The sequence below is a fragment of the Lithobates pipiens genome, unplaced genomic scaffold, assembly GCF_037356315.1.
Source record: "Lithobates pipiens isolate NorthernLeopardFrog02 unplaced genomic scaffold, aLitPip1_a1.2 Scaffold_28, whole genome shotgun sequence".
Classification (NCBI taxonomy): Eukaryota; Metazoa; Chordata; class Amphibia; order Anura; family Ranidae; genus Lithobates; species Lithobates pipiens.
This window is the reverse complement of record NW_027507789.1, coordinates 202,595,014-202,612,265: the sequence shown is the minus strand read 5'-3', so window position 1 is coordinate 202,612,265 and position 17,252 is coordinate 202,595,014. Positions and strand designations below refer to the sequence as shown.

At 38.6% G+C, this 17,252-nt stretch overlaps 1 protein-coding gene and 1 long non-coding RNA gene across 6 annotated transcripts in view; one reads left to right on the top strand and one right to left on the bottom strand.

The window, feature by feature from the left end:
* Nucleotides 1-4,630, bottom strand: part of LOC143936026 (uncharacterized) — a 40,642-nt gene extending 36,012 nt beyond the window's left edge. Inside the window, exon 1 of the long non-coding RNA XR_013263603.1 lies at nucleotides 4,492-4,630. This is a non-coding gene — a long non-coding RNA (uncharacterized LOC143936026). The remainder of the gene's footprint in view (nucleotides 1-4,491) is intronic.
* Nucleotides 4,497-17,252, top strand: part of GATA5 (GATA binding protein 5) — a 55,423-nt gene continuing 42,667 nt past the window's right edge. For 2 of the 5 annotated variants that reach the window (XM_077460304.1, XM_077460299.1), the window contains exons 1-2: nucleotides 4,497-4,634; nucleotides 6,178-6,850. In XM_077460304.1, coding sequence (XP_077316430.1) covers nucleotides 6,322-6,850 — 529 coding nt within the window. In that variant the 5' untranslated portion in view covers nucleotides 4,497-4,634; nucleotides 6,178-6,321. The other 3 variants (XM_077460302.1, XM_077460303.1, XM_077460301.1) reach the window with 3 other exon arrangements.

Genomic DNA, 17,252 nt, shown 5'->3' with positions numbered 1-17,252 from the left:
AGGCCTTGCTTCGAGAAATGCTGCATTCTGCTTTTGCGTGCGCTGGCAGAGGAGCAATTCCCACTCCCAGAGAAGGATTTGCGGGTACCAATCCAACAGCGCCTGCAAGAAGAGGCCGGTTTGAAGATGTGTTGGTGACTTCGGATATGAGGTCATTCTTTCAGCCGACCCATCGACAGGTGTCATCCGGATCCAGCATCAGGGAACGCCTAGACCGTCAGGTGTCCGACTACATTGGGTTAACGGCCGATGTGGACGCTCTGAGGAGTGATGAACCCCTAGACTACTGGGTGGGCAGGCTTGACCTCTGGCCAGAGCTTGCCCAATTTGCAATCGAACTGTTGGCTTGCCCCTCATCCAGTGTCCTGTCCGAAAGGACGTTCAGCGCAGCAGGGGGGATTGTGACCGATAAGCGTACTCGCCTAGCTCACCACAGTGTTAACTACCTCACATTTCTAAAAATGAATGAGGCATGGATCTCGGAGGAATTCAACACATGTGATCAGTAGACCATGTATATGTCTATAAACAATTTTTGGAATCAAGCACACAGACCTTCTTAATTCATTTGGCTCACTTCCCTGACCCAAAAAAGCACACCGTACTATATGCCCCTACCCTCCTCTTTGAAGAGGTTGAGCGGTGTCATATTTCTACTGGGGCTGCTTATTATGAGGGGTTCCCACCATCCCTGTGCTGTGCTGACTTCCTCCTGGGTGTTCTTATTATGAGGGGCTCCCACCATCCCTGTGCTGTGCTGACTTCCTCCTGGGGGTTCTTATTATGAGGGGATCACACCATCCCTGTGCTGTGCTGACTTCCTCCTGGGGCTGCTTACGGTGCTGCTGTCAGCGCTGTATGTCACGGAGCTGCTGTCAGCGCTGTATGTCACGGAGCTGCTGTCAGCGCTGTATGTCACGGAGCTGCTGTCAGCGCTGTATGTCACGGAGCTGCTGTCAGCGCTGTATGTCACGGAGCTGCTGTCAGCGCTGTATGTCACGGAGCTGCTGTCAGCGCTGTATGTCACGGAGCTGCTGTCAGCGCTGTATGTCACGGAGCTGCTGTCAGCGCTGTATGTCACGGAGCTGCTGTCAGCGCTGTATGTCACGGAGCTGCTGTCAGCGCTGTATGTCACGGTGCTGCTGTCAGCGCTGTATGTCACGGAGCTGCTGTCAGCGCTGTATGTCACGGAGCTGCTGTCAGTGCTGTATGTCACGGAGCTGCTGTCAGCGCTGTATGTCACGGAGCTGCTGTCAGCGCTGTATGTCACGGAGCTGCTGTCAGCGCTGTATGTCACGGTGCTGCTGTCAGCGCTGTATGTCACGGAGCTGCTGTCAGCGCTGTATGTCACGGAGCTGCTGTCAGCGCTGTATGTCACGGAGCTGCTGTCAGCGCTGTATGTCACGGAGCTGCTGTCAGCGCTGTATGTCACGGAGCTGCTGTCAGCGCTGTATGTCACGGTGCTGATGTCAGTGCTCTGTATTACGGTGCTGCTGTCAGTGCTCTGTATCTCCTGCACCCTCTTGTTTGCCTACCCTGGTCCCTGACCTTCCCTCTCCTCCATTGCCTTCATTAGCTCCATAGTCCTGAATTGTCAGAACAATTTCCCAAATAAAAAAAAAATGCTTGTAGTTATCGATCCCAAATTCACCTCATACATGTATTATGCTATTGTCCAGGTGGTGGGACTACGTGCTACCCCCTAATAATTACCCCGTGGCCGCAAATTCGACCTAAAGGTTTGCGAAATTCGCCTCCCATTGAAGTCAATGGAGCCCGCGGCGAACGGTCGTTTTCGCGAACGTTTGTGTCCGTTCGCGTTTCGCGTTCGCGAAACGTCCCGTCGGAAGTTCGTCCATCACTACTCCAGATCCCTGAATGACAGGCTGGGACTGAAGGGGGTGATGGAAGTAAATGTGCTGCCCACAGTGCCCACAGCAACCAGTCACATATGTGTGTGTAAAATTAGATTGGCATTTGGTTACTGAGTGAAACAGATCTGAATTAAATAATTCTCCGTTATGGTTCCTATGACCATTAGTATAGTGATTTGTGCTCTCACAGGTATGAAGTTCACCGAGATAGTGGAAAATATACAGGTTTTTCGCCTTCCTCTGGATCAACTGTGGGCATAGGATTGTGATTGTATGGTTTTTTTTTGTGTTTTTTTTTTTGTTTTTGTTTTTGACTGAACTGGATGTATTTGTGTCTTTTTTCAACCTAACTATGTAACAATATCTATATTGAAATGTGTATATGATTTGATTTGAGATTTGAATGTGTAGTATAGGTCAGTTCCGTCTGTATTTGAACTTTATCATAAATAATGAATTGAGCACCATATGGAACATTATAGGCCCCACATAATTAATACATTGTGGCACATGGGTTGAGGTGTGAATTTTCTTGTTTAGGAAAAGTTTTCATTATTTGGTAGTAGAAATGTAGCTGAGACCAAGACCATGATTATATGATTGGAAGTTGGTACTTGCTGCTAACAATACCGTTTTTAAAATGTGCATTGGGTCCTCCTGAGTATACAAATACATTCTATTGTTTGTAGTAATATTAATATCGTTCTGACATCCAACTCTACCTTATGATACATAAATATGCCTAACACTACCTTATGAGACATTGATACATATGTCTACCGTATATCTTTCCTAAGTGTGTCTAATACATTTGTAAAGGACTGCATTTGGGTTTTATATCAACAAATATTTTAATTATTTGTAAAAAAGAAAAAATGTAAAAGCTCAGTAAATACACAGTAGAAACTGTCGACATCAGACCTCCAATGTAATTTATAGTGTGAAATCAGGAATTCTATAAAATGTCTAGTCAATGGATGAAATGGCCCAATATTCACATACTGATACATGGGGGTTATTTACTGAAGGCAAATCCACTTTGCACTTGGAAGTGCAGTCGCTCTAAATCTAAGGGGTAGATCTGAAATGAGGGGAAGCTCTGCTGATTTTATCATCCAATTATGTGTAAGCTAAAATGCTGTTTTTTTATTTTCCTTGCATGCCCCCCTCAGATCTACAGCGACTGCACTTCCAATTGCACTTGCAGTGCAAAGTGGATTTTCCTTTAGTAAATAACCCCCAATGTGTTTTCTGCAACTTCAAACTATTGTATTGTCCCCAATTCTCTTCCTTATATAACAGATTAAAAGTACACATTCCCTATATGATCACAGCGTGTATTGAAGAACTGTGTTCACATTGTTGCAGATATGAAGACTTGTCGTTGTACACTCTATACAACCACACCATATACTGCAGATAAACCCACACTATGTATTCAACACCAATATACTGGACATTCACATCTTATTTCTTACCCTCTGTTAGAAATGACATCGTGTGTCCTTTTTATTCCATAGTGTATTCTAGCATTTTATAGTATTATATATTATAGTAGTTTAAAATAATAATATATGTATATATAATAAACAATCATAGGATGATGGTACCTAACCATATCCAATGTACTTATATATATTGAGGCAATATCTCTCATTATATGTATGTGCATATACATATATAGATATCTATATATATATATATATATATATATATACACACACACAAATAATTAGTATAGATATATCACACATATATATATATATATATATATATATATATATATATATATATATATATATATATATATATATATATATATATATATATATATATATATAAACATTTGTTTTTTACACTGTGGGGGGAATTTACTAAAACTGGAGCAGAGACAGATTCTGGAGCAGCTGTGCATAGTGACCAATCAGCGTCTAACTTCAGCTTGTTCAGTCTGACCTTTGGAAATGAGAGCTGGAAGCTGATTGGCTTTTATGCACAGAGTTTATCTGTTCAATCCCCCTCTGTATATACTTGTATAGATAATATATTGTGAGAAATGCTCTTAATTGTTACATATAGCCCCCAATAAAGAAATGTATAAATAAAAAGTAAAACAAAAATAAAATAAAAAGATATATCCCCCCCAATACTGAATGCTATATGCTCTATACATTGCACAGTGTACATTCTGTGTCATTGGAGGGAGAAAATGCATAGTAGAGTCTCTGACATTACACCCTTCATACATATATATATATATATATTCATTCCTATACAATATGCTCTGTACATTGCACAGTGTACATTCCAGAGAGGAAATGCAGGGTAGGATCTCTCTGTATATTTATATTCCTATACATTACACAATGTACGTTCTATGGGAGGGAGAAGATGCAGGGTCTCCCTGACATTATCACCCCCCCAGTGGGTACACAGTGCTAGTGGGTGCAAGTTGTCAGCATGTTGCTCTGTCCATAGACGTCCAGGTTGTCCTGCATAGGGATGCATAGCCTGTGTGAGCTGAGCTCACCAATCCCCAGGGACAGCAGGTCCTGTCACGTGACTCTGCCCATACAATTGCCCTGCTGTAAAGTCTGGCACAGTCACTCGCACTCACAGGTCAGCGCAGCACAGCAGAAGCAAGCCGCCTTCCTGAGGATTCTCACCCGATCCGGGCGTCCTACTCCCTGCAGGGTGACCAGCAGAGGAATCCTGGAGCCTGGGACAGACTTCTCCAACTCCTGCAGAGCCCAGAGCAGAGTGAGTACCTCTCTTCCCCCTGCAGCCCCATATCTAAGCAGCTGCCCTTATCTGTCAGATAAACCAGGGGAGGCAGATCCGGATAAAAGTGCTGGAAGATCAGCAAGGACACTGATTTACACCGCTGCCGCCTGATAATGTGCCGCATAATGAGGGATGGATCGCTGTTATCACAATACAAATGTTTGCGCTTGATGCACGATTTATACCCCGTGTTATCAGGAGGGTAGGAGCTGTGTGAGTGCAGCACCCACTCAGTGTCCCCAGCACAGCCAGGCGGAATACACCGATGCCAACTGCACCCATCCTTAGGATCTGGACGCAAATTGTCATTTGCAACCATTCTCCTTCTTGCTAGTTATGGAATGGCAAGTCTCACCAAGCTTTGCCAGGCTCACAGAGAATGCCCACATGTCCCCTTACATGGGCACGGGAAACCTTTAATTTTTGAAGCAAATTGCAACATTTACCAAATATTCCTTTTGTGTAGGAGGGTGACCATTCAGCTATTCAGCTATGATAGGACTCAACGTGTTTTTTTTTTGTCCTATCAGTGAGGAAAAAATGCCCAAAACTTGATATATATATAATTTTTGGAGATCTCAATATGCCATTCCATTCATTGCTAGGATAGCCAAATACTGCAGGCACTGGGATGTGTCCTTGTAGATATGACACAAAATGAAATGTGTTTTATACCTGGAGGGGGAGAATTTTAGTTCTATGCTTGCATTATTTTTATTTTATTTTTTTATATACAAATAAATATTTGTGGCAAGCTTCTTTTCCCCTCAATTATGGGTCAGCCGAGGCCTTCTAGTCTGGGTGTAGGGTGACAACCTACATGTCTTAGTAGGAAAAGAGTACCCACGCTCTTAAAGGTTTCACATTGCAGTTTGCATATTTTTCCCCAATAACAGGTAACCCAGAATCGTCCATCTTTTGGGGGAACTGAAGATAGGAGGGTGCTCTGGGGCTGGAAGTGCATGTTTGTAACCCAGAATCGTCCAGCTTTGGATGAACTAAAGATATGAGGGTACTGTGGGGCTGGAAGTGCATGTTTGTAACCCAGAATCGTCCATCTTTGGGAGAACTAGAGACATTAAGGTGCTCAGGGGGCAGGAAAGGCATGTTTGTAGGCCAGAATGGTCCAGCTTTGAAGGGAGAGACCTGGGGGTGCTCAGAGGCTAGAAATACATGCTTGTAACCCATAATCCTCCAGCTTTGATGGAACTAGAGGTCTCAGGGTACTTAGGGGCTGGAAAGACATGCCTGTAACCGATAATCCTCCAGCTTTGGGGGTACTAGAGATCTGAGGGTGCCCAGAGGCCGAAAATGCATGCCTGTAATCCAGAATCATCCAGCTTTCGGGGAACTAGAGATCTGAGGGTGCTCAGGGGCTGGAAGGGCATGCTTGGATATGTGGGGTGCCAGCTGTGCCATGAGTGTTGGTGTTGAGTGTATTGTCCCCCAGAAGTCAGTTCCCTCCCACAGCAGAGTTTAGAGAGTCTTGTTAAGTTTCTTTTTCTTCACACTGTTGCAGGTACTTGTCCTCAGCAGATCTGGAAGAGGGATCTACGCCTGGTCCTGGGAGAGGGGATCTTACCAGTCCTGGAAGCCCGGAGAGCCTTTATTTCCCTTTTTTGTTTTCCATCCTTCCATTGGATCTAATCTGCACTGAGAGAAGATGTACCAAAGCCTGGCTCTCACCTCCAACCACGGCCAATCCGCCTATACTCATCATGACTCGGCCAACTTCCTCCACCCGACCACCAGCCCTCCAGTCTACGTGCCCACCAGCCGGGTGCCCGCCATGCTTCAGCCGCTGCCTTACCTCCAGAGCTGTGAGAGTGCCCACCAAGGGCACCACCTGGGCAGCCACCCTGGGTGGCCACAGACGGCCAACGAGAGCCACACTTTCAACGGCAGCAGCCCCCACACCCCCTCGGGGTTCACCTACTCCCACAGCCCACCGGTGGGCAACAACACTGGCAGGGAGGCAGCCTACCACCACCAGAGCCCCCTGATGCTAAGCGGGGGTACCCGGGAACAGTATGGCAATGCCCTGGTGCGTTCAGTCAATGGCTCTTACTCCACGCCGTACCCCTATGTCAGCCCGGAGATGGCACCTACCTGGGCATCGGGGCACTTTGACGGCACCATGCTGCACACTTTGCAGGGAAGATCGTCCTTGTCTGGCAGGAGATCCAGTCTGGGTAAGTATAGTCCAGGGGTGGCACACATCCCTCATTTTATACTTAGCCTATAAATAATTCAGAAGCATGACTTACCTTTACAAATGTATTTTATACTAGTAGATAAAGGAAATCTGCCAAGAATATTAACGCCGGAATCATGTATTACATGTTGTGTAAGAGGATATTATTCGTGTATTTATTTATATATTAGTATCTTATTGTTTTCTTCCATATCAGTATATATATATATATATATATATATATATATATTTTTTTTCCTTCTATATCAGTTTTAAGGTATACCTGTTATTGTGCATTATAGAAGCATAGGGGATTATTATTAGTAGTAGTAGTAGTAGTAGTAGTAGTAGTAGTAATAATAGTAGTATTCGTAGTAATAGTAGTATTTGCAGCCTATAGTATTATTATTATTAGTAGTAGTAGTAGTAGTAGTAGTTTGTAGTAGTATTTGCAGCCTATAGATCATGTTAATGTTAGGAGTGCTTTTGTACCATCCCCCAGACTTCTCTAGTGCACTATATTTGGGAGAAAGTGTTCTGGGAACCCCTAAAAATCTCAACTCCCCCAGTCCTTGTAATAATAGATTCAGCCCTGTTCTTTGAACATTACTTATATTAATACACAATGCTATTTTCCTTACTATGTATGTCAGCTTGTAACACACCCGGCATTGCATATTATGTATAGAAGCATAGCAGATTATTATCAATATTATAAACAGCCTATAATGTTAGGGGTGCTGCTGTACCATTCTCCTGACTCCCCCAGTGCATACATATTTGGGGGAAAGTGTTCTGGGACCCCCTGGACATCTCAGCCCCCCCTCCCACCCAGTCCATGAAGAAACAGATTCAGAGATTTGAATATTGCTTATATTAATACACAATTCTATTTAGTTTGCTATGTATGTCAGTTATAAACCATACCTGGCATTGCATATTATGTATAGAAGCACAGGAAATTGTTAGCAATGTTATTTGCAGCCTATACACTTGTTAATGTTAGGAGTGCTGTTGTGCCATTCTCCAGACTCCCCCATTGCACAGTATTTTTGTTAGAAAGTGTCCTGGGAACCCCTGGAAGTCTCAGCCCCCCCAGCCCATTTAACAGATCCAGCCCTGTGCTTTGATCATTGCTTATATTAATACACAATGACAGCTGCTTGAGTTAGAGGATAAAACAAAACATTTATCACAGTGCTGGCAGTGTGTGTGAATTCAGATGCATATTAGTATTCTTCACCTAGTAATTATAATCGTGAATAAGAAGGCAGAGGTGGGTTCTATTAGATGAAGGAGCAGCCCCCTATATTGCAATCACAGGAGGAAGAAGGATAAAGAAAACCATTACTGTCAATTTTGTTTCGTTTTTCTGTAACTTCACTCTCAACTATTGGATACAACTTAAATCTTGCAAAATGTAATCCTCATATTCTATGAAAAATCTGAATTTGACATATAAGAGAAGATACATCACACATGATAGAGATTATAAATACTACACGAATGGGAAGATTGCAATGTGTAGTGTGATGATGGGAAAGGTCGGTCAATCATAATTTAATTCTAATATCCTTTCTTACAATTCTTAAATAATCGAGTTAGATCTTAAATAAAACAGTTTTGTTTTATCAGACCTTATAGTCATTTCAGCTAGAATCACATTTCCTGTTATTATCTATTCTGCTAGTAAACCGAATCGTACATAATAACCATTGATTTGTATTATTGTGTCATGTCATCTGTCACCACACACACACACACACACACACACAGATTTCCTGTATTTTCAGCATTGAAAAATCACAGCACAGGGAAATCTAAACATTTTTATTGAAAGGTGTGTAGTTAGAAAAACAGTATATACTTCTATATACTTACCTAGAAAAATTCTTATACACCGCACAGATAAAATAAGTCGTTTTATTTCCTATATATTAGTGTCATTACAAAAATAAAGCACTTCTAGGAAAACAATGAAAATGCAATCATACAATAACAATTACATTCTGATTACAATATTCTAATCTCATTCTAATATACACTTTGATTAGAATGCCCAGTATGCGTGTATATACATTACATAATTACTAACAGCAATCTCTCTGTACTTGGCCTTTGGCCTGATCATTTATATACCTGCTATTGACTTGCTAGTATTTCTGAGCAGATAATTCCTCCTATGTGGCAATGGAAGTATTTTATCTAACAGAGAGCCCTGATAATATTCAGCGCCCATTGACAGCTGCCTGTCCCTGTGCTGGACTGTAAATACCCACAAATGTCTTCTTATCTAATCCCCAGCCTCTCCATGTCAGGGGACTCTCTCCACATCGTCTTCCTCTGTATATGTCATCTCCATTATGGACGGGAATGTTCTCAGGTGTATTCTTGATTTTTTTGTCTAAATACAAAGTGGGCAACATCTACTTTATGGGGCTGATACTAGAGAGTGCAAAATGTGGTGCAGCTCTGTAACCAACCAAGTGAGCTCTGACAAAACAAACCTGGAAGATGATTGGTTTCTATGCAGAGCTGCACTCCAGTTTTAGTAAATCACCCCCTATGTGTAACTACAATGGTAACTACTTGTGTAGGAGAAATCATTACAAGCTGTAAAGAGTTGAAAATATGATTAATGGGGCTTTTATCATTTTAAAGGTGTCCTTCCATTGACAGGGAGGCTTGCAAGTTTAACACTTCTCGTCATACCCATGAATATGGTATATATATATATATATATATATATATATATATATATATATATATATATATATATATATATATATATATATATATATAAAATTGTGTAATATTAATTATAATAATATAAATATCATAAACAGACAATTAAACAGTATATACGTATTATAATATGTGTGTATTATAATATATATATATATATATATATATATATATATATACATATATATATATATATATATATATAGAGAGAGAGAGAGAGAGATACACACACATATATATATATATATATATATATATATATATATATATGTGTGTGTATATATATGTGTGTGTGTGTGTATATATATGTGTGTGTGTATATATATATAGTAATAATTGTGCAATATTATTATATAAATATCATTTATTATATTATTATATATATTATATTTATTAGATTATTATATAAATATCATAAACAGAAAATTAAATAGTATATGCTTATTTTAATATGTGTGTATTATAATTACCATCCTGCATAGTAACTATTTTAATTGAAAAGGACATTATTTACAGCAGGAGTCTTTGTATAGCAGCAAACATACACAAATAATAATAATGATAATAATATTGACTAGCAGTAAGCTGTGAAAATATATATTAATAATAATAATGACTGGCAGTAATAAAGCTGTGAAAACAAATAACAATAATAATAATGATAAAAATAATAATATTGTCTGGCAGTATTAAAGCTGTGAAAACATATACTACTACTAATAATAATATTGACTGGCCGTAATAAAGCTATGAAAACATATAATAATAATATTGAATGGCAATAGTAAAGCTGTGAAATAATAATAATAATAATTATTATTATTATAATGACTGGCAGTAGTAAAGTTATGAAAATTGATAATAAAAATAATAATAATAATAATAATGACTGGCAGTACTAAATCTGTGAAGACGTATAATAATAATACTAATAATAATATCTGGCAGTTATAAAGTTGCGAAGACATACAATAATAATAATGACTGGCAATAATCAAGCTGTGAAGACGTATAATAATAATGATAATAATAAGTGGCAGTAGTAAAGCTGCGAAAACCTATAATAATAATAGAATTGTCCAGGTGTGGTAAAGCTGTGAGGGGTATAGTAAGGTGCGGTGAGTATCCCCTCCAGGTTGTACATAGGTGTTATATATAGGTGTTGTAGATCGGTGTATATAGGTGTTATATATAGGTATTATAGGTGTTATATACAGGTGGTGTATATATGTGTTATACATAGGTGTTATATATAGGTGGTGTATATAGATGGTGTATATGGGTGTTATATATAGGTGGGGTACATAGGTGTTATATATAGGTGGGGTACATAGGTGTTATATATAGGTGGTGGGAGAAGTCGGTATGTCGGGTGGGATTAGGACTAGTCGCCGTTCATGTTGCCGGTCTCTTGTACCTTTAGCACAGTGGAGATCGGTGTCGTTGTTTGCCGGGATGTGGAGGGAACACATTCATAGAACAATGTATTAGTAGCGGTTGGACACAACAATGTAACAATAAGTGGCACTTCATCTCCTACAAAGTGACTGTATGGGAGGTAAAGACTCTACAAGCCGCGGCTGGGTCGGGACAGCCAGACATTCCGGCCCGGAAAGGAGCACTCACTGCGGACTGTAGTTCACCGGATCCCCGGCCTCAGATCACTACACATCACTACACATTCACACCGAATTCACCCAATCTGCCGAATGTTAGACTACTTCTAAATGTCCCCTATAGACTGCTCATAATATACTACTGCGAGTAGACTACTATACTACTGCGACTACCGCAGTAGTATATTATACTCGCAGTAGTATAATATACTACTGCGAGTATAGTAGAGAATTAATCGTAGTAAATATTAGTAGAAGCTGTAATGAAGTCAGTAGTATAATGCTAATCGTTTGTATTCTGTTGCAGTAGAATGTTGAATTCTTTTGCTGGATATACATTTAGCTTTCATGTAACAATGTTATTGTGTTATTAATGTACATAAAATATTACATAGTAGCAGCACTACAATGATGAATACACTCTGTATATTTATATTTGTATTGCTGCTACTTTATAATATTCTATGTATATTAATAACACAATAACATAGTTACATGACAACTAAATTTATATCCAAAGGAATTCAACATTCTACAGCAACATAATGTTATTATAGCACAATAGTGTAGTATAGTATACTGTATATAGTATTGTATTAATATTAGTAAAACATATGAGTAGTTTAAAAAAAAAAGTGTATTATACTTTGTTTATATCTTACATTGTTATTCTGTAATGTTGATTTCCTTTATTGGATATAAATGAATGTTGCATGTGTTTGTTTTAGAATTATTTATTGCATGCTACTACTATTACTACTACTACTATTTATTGCATGCTACTACTACTACTAGTAGTAGTAGTAGTAGTAGTACTAATAATTATAATAATAGTATGTGCTATTAAACAGAGATGATGGTGCAGGGTTGTGGACTCTCCCCATATTTACCCTCAATTTTTGGGGTATGGAATTCTACCCTATAAACCTCCTTTGTTTTTCATTTATAAAAAAATATGTAAAAAAATAAATAAAATGAAGCAGATAAGTATTGAAGAGGGGTGCAGGAACTTTAAAAAAAATAAAAATAAAAAGGATTAATACATATATTTTTAGAAATAAACAGAAACCTTCTGTTAGAGAGGACGATCTTCTCTAGGTCAGATTAGGTTAATTCTGTCAGTGTACACAATGTAAAGCCAGCCAGACACTTTGCAATCTATTGAAACTTCTTTGGAAATAAGACTATGTAGCAGAACCCCTATCAAAAACTATCCACTCAGTTTGTATCTGGTCAGGTAGGCTCTCATACTACATTGTTTTTGGTTGAAGAGATTGTTCAATCAGATTGTAAGGTATATGGCTAGCTTAACAACTACAATCAGACTGGGTAACTAAGTCTATGGTACACCTGGTGATACCCCCCAGCCAATTTTCTTGGGATGGGGGTTAGTGATCAGAAAGAAGGAAACCTGGTGTGATGGTACTTCCCTGGTGAACTGGATATTGCCATATCACACCACCCCTGTGCCCTGCATAGCCTATAAACAAGCAGCCATCCCATGTGATAATTGGTGTTTAGGGGTGTGCTGGTTGGCACAGTTTTCCAAGGAAAGACAGATTCTGCCTACATGACTTATCTTTCCTATGTCTAGTACACACGATGAGAAAATCGGACAGAAATAACCGCTTTCGGAGGGATCATTATGATAATCTGATCGTTAGTACACAACTTTCGAGAGCTGATCACGACAGTTCATGTGAAAACATCCGGCGGGACAAACATGAAACTTTTTTCCTATGATAATAGAACAAATGATTTTTGTGTAATTATTATAGTATTTGTACGATAAAAAGGCTTGGAAACGAAGGAATACAATACATCACTTCTGAATTTGGATTCTGTCGTGTGAGGATTTACGTAAAGGCCCGTACACACGATCCAAAAATCAGATGACAGATCGTCCGTTTTTCTTTGCATGCTAGTCACATATCGAAAATGAAGCGTTTACTAAAGTTATGAAAATTCTCATATGACAGAATAAAAAAATCAGAAGTGATGTCAAGTGTTGTAGTGTATTTGTATTTTATTTTCAAACAACAACTGTGCTGATCAGGGTGGATAGAAATCAGTGATTTTCTTATTTAAATCAGATTTTTTTTTATTTTTATTTAAATTTTTTTTGGGATTTAAATTGATTTTCTTTTATTTTTTTATCAAATTTATTTTAATAAAATGCTTTTGGAGTAAAAATATATGTAAAGGTAGTTTTCTATTTTAGATAAAACAATAATTTAGTTTATTCAGCATGAAATGGAGCTTAGTTATGTAGCATGAGGCTGTATATTCTGCAATATTTACATTTTTGGTAAACTCATTCGATGAATCCAAGCTCTGCAAGCTGAGATAACATGCACTGCATTGATGCATTCACAGAATTTTACAGTAGCCATGAGATAAAACAGTCCAGGAATATTCCTTTATCTCATTGTTTTGCAAATCTTTGTACACTACAAACTGTATGATTGAATCGGTTCGGATATCACTGTTTTACTAACCTGACAGCTTATTATTCTAAATGGGAAACCTTCGTTTTGTTTGCAAATATTAAATATTGTAGCTACCAACAAGAATAAGTCCTTATATTTAAAGAACACCTGTCATTTCGGATCCATCATGGCAGCGCCTGTTAGCGGGCGTCCACTCACCTGCTGCCGCCACGTCCCTCACCATGTTGTGCCATTAAAGTGAATGGGACTGTCGGTGAGTCAACAGCGGGTCAGATTAGGAGGAGCCGCTGAGGGACAGAGATGACGGTTGCTTTTTAAAAATTATGATTTAAATCAAGCCTTTTTACTAGTGATTTAAATCACGATTTAAATGGACTTGATTTAAATCAAATCCACCCTGGTGCTGATTAAGCGAAAATTGTACGAGAAACATTGTTGTGCTTCTCCGATCAAATATTATCGGATGAACTGTGGTGATCGGCTCTTGAAATCTGTGTACTAACGATCAGGTTATCATACGATCGCTTTGAAAGAGGTATTTTTTTTATCTGATTTTCAGATCGTGTGTACGGGTCATAACTCTAGGAACCTGCTGGTTTTCAATATGAGACTAGCATGCAAAAAAAGAATAATAATATATATAAAAGCAAAGAGTAATCCGGCGCTCCCTATATAGTGAGAAAGGATTATATAGTGAGGCAGCGGATTACTGTTTTTTTATATATATTTTTTTACATTGTAGTCCCTTTGGGGGGACCTAGTAGGGTAGGCTGCACACCTATTGCCCTTTTTTTGCCTAAGCGAGGTTGTTTTTATATTAAAAAACAAAGCAAAACAAAAAAAAAAAACGGCCAATCATTCACCCAATATTCTTTTTGTGTGTACTAGACATTCGTGCCTACCTTAATAAATAAGCTGTATGTACTGTTAGTGTCATTGTACTAACATATTCCCACATTATAAATGGCCTAGCCATAGGGATCTCCTAAAATAAATATATACAAGGCAGCCCAGTTATCCAAAGTTACAGGATGATCTATATGCTGTTCATCAGATTCCCCCGTGATAAATGGGGAAGAACTTTGGAGTTTTGAAAACAGAAAACTTCTGTAGAAAATAATGGACTTTACTTGGTGAGAACATTTTTTAGCTTGTGAAAATTAACCACCCAACATGTTTATTAATAGTCAACAATTTGGGAAAGAAGACTGAAATCTATGAAGATGTAGGCAAGCCATGATGCTCATGCTGCTGTGGAACTTCAAGTCCCAAGAGGCACTGATAGACTCTGACAGTCCCAGGCATGACCCCCTATAGAGGCAGAGGCATGATGGGACTTGTAGTTTCACCACAGTTGCCTACCCCTGACCTACAGGGCAGTGAGAGGCACGCTCTGACCTCCCCGAGCCTTAAAGAGGAGCTTTTCCCAAAAATAGAGCTTTTTTTTGGTGGTATTTGATCACCTCTGTGGTTTTTATTTTTTGTGCTATAAACAAAAAATGGCCGACAATTTTATATATATATATATATATATATATATATATATATATATATATATATATTTATTTTATATATATATATATATATATATATATATTTTATATATATATATATATATATATATATATATATATTTTTTTTTTTTTTTTTTTTTTTTAAATCTTCCTTGTTTACATGGGCAGACCACCATTCTGTCTCTCTGCTTGATTGATTGAAGTCATCACAACTTCACCTTATTAACTTGAACATACACTCTTATGCCCCATACACACTATCAGTTTTTCTGGTGAGTTTTTCCTTCAGATTTACCAAAACCATGTAGTGAAGGGCCTGTCTGATTGAATACAAATTGAAGCTCCTAAGGTTTGACCTCATATATGTTTTTGGTAAATCTGAAGGAAAAACTCAGCAGAAAAACTGATAGTGTGTATGGGGCTTTACACTTGATTGTTCACCTTGCTAGGTGAACAACATGTAATGCTTTTAAAAGGCAAGATGCTGTATTGTCATTTTACTGTCTGCCTTCATATTGTATATAAATCCTGTATTATAATAATAATAAAAATGGTTTCTATGCATAAGTGGGCCATTTTTAATGTGAATGGCAAAGTAAAAGAAGAGACCTTGGTTACTCCTAAACATATAGCAAACCTAAAGTTTGTTATATGCACAGTTGTGTCTCTGAAAGGGGGGCACAGAAGCTGCTTTGGAGGCCGACTGCAATCATTTTATGGTCCACATGTCATGCAAATCAGATGTGGTTCAAAACGCACCCAATTTGCATATATGTGAACCGGGTCTAAAGCCTCGTACACACGATCGGATTTTCCAAAGGGAATTGTGAGATGACAAGCTGTTGGCGGAAAATCCGACCGTGTGTACGCTCCATCGGATAACTGTTGTCGGATTTTCCGCGGACAAATGTTGGACGGCAGGCTTTAAAATTTTCCACGGACAAATGTGTGTTGTCAGATTTTCTGAGCGTGTGTACACAAGTCCGTTGGAAAAAAGTCCAAAGTACAAAGACACATTTGTGATGCGGTAAATTATGAAATCTCCAAATGCAGCACACAATTCTCTTCTTCTTTAATGGGATAATAATGAAGCTGCTTTGCTGGTGATACTGATGGAGTTCTGCCAAACATATTTTAAAAGGCTTTTATTTTGTAGTGATATCAAGAATAATATTATTATGCTTGTTTTTTTTTGTTTTTTTTTTTGGGCAAGTTACCACAACACCATTATCCCATCGTTTTTAAGAGCAAAGATACAAAAATGTTGGTGTCCCTTTTTAATTTTACATTGTATTTTTTTAAATGTAACTGTCTACTCCCAAACTGTCATTTGAAGTAAAACACGTAGCCAAGTATTATTCTCCACAATTTTTTTTATTGTGTATTAAAAAAAGAAAACAAATAAAATTAGACATGCTATCTGCCAATAGAACTTAACCAAAAAGTGCATTCCATGCATCCAAAAATATAGAAAATATACCAAAACAAATCATTATTCAACCAAAACATAAAATAAAAGCCTCATGCATGTGTCCTTCTTAATATAGGGGGTGAAAGCAGGGGTCCGTCATCCAGAGATAATTCCGAAAATCTTCCGGATTATTCTCCTGGAGCTCCCGCAGCAAATGCATATGACATAATTGGTCATGATTAATAAAGGAAACAATTTTTGGTCCAAGAAATCCTCCTCCCCCTGTTCCTAGGCTGGACTTGGGTTAAAGCAATAACTCCAAGGCCAATAATAAATAACACGTTATCTCCCCCAATTCCGCAACATGGCTGGTTGACAAACAGCCATTCAGAAACGAACTGAAAATCGCAAAATGAAAAGTGCGAATCAACACTCACCAAACTTCTACTAACACAAAATTAGCAGAAGGAGCCCAAAGGGTGGCACTAAAGAGCTGAAAAACCACGTAGTACGTCACTACATTCGTATTTGTTGGCTGACAATTCCTTGCTGTTTGTATTCAGGACAAGTTCCTGGCCAATGCCCTTCGGACAAAAGTCTGAGGTTTTGTCTGCGGAAAATACGATCGTGTGTACGAGGCTTTACTCTAAATGACATATGTCTT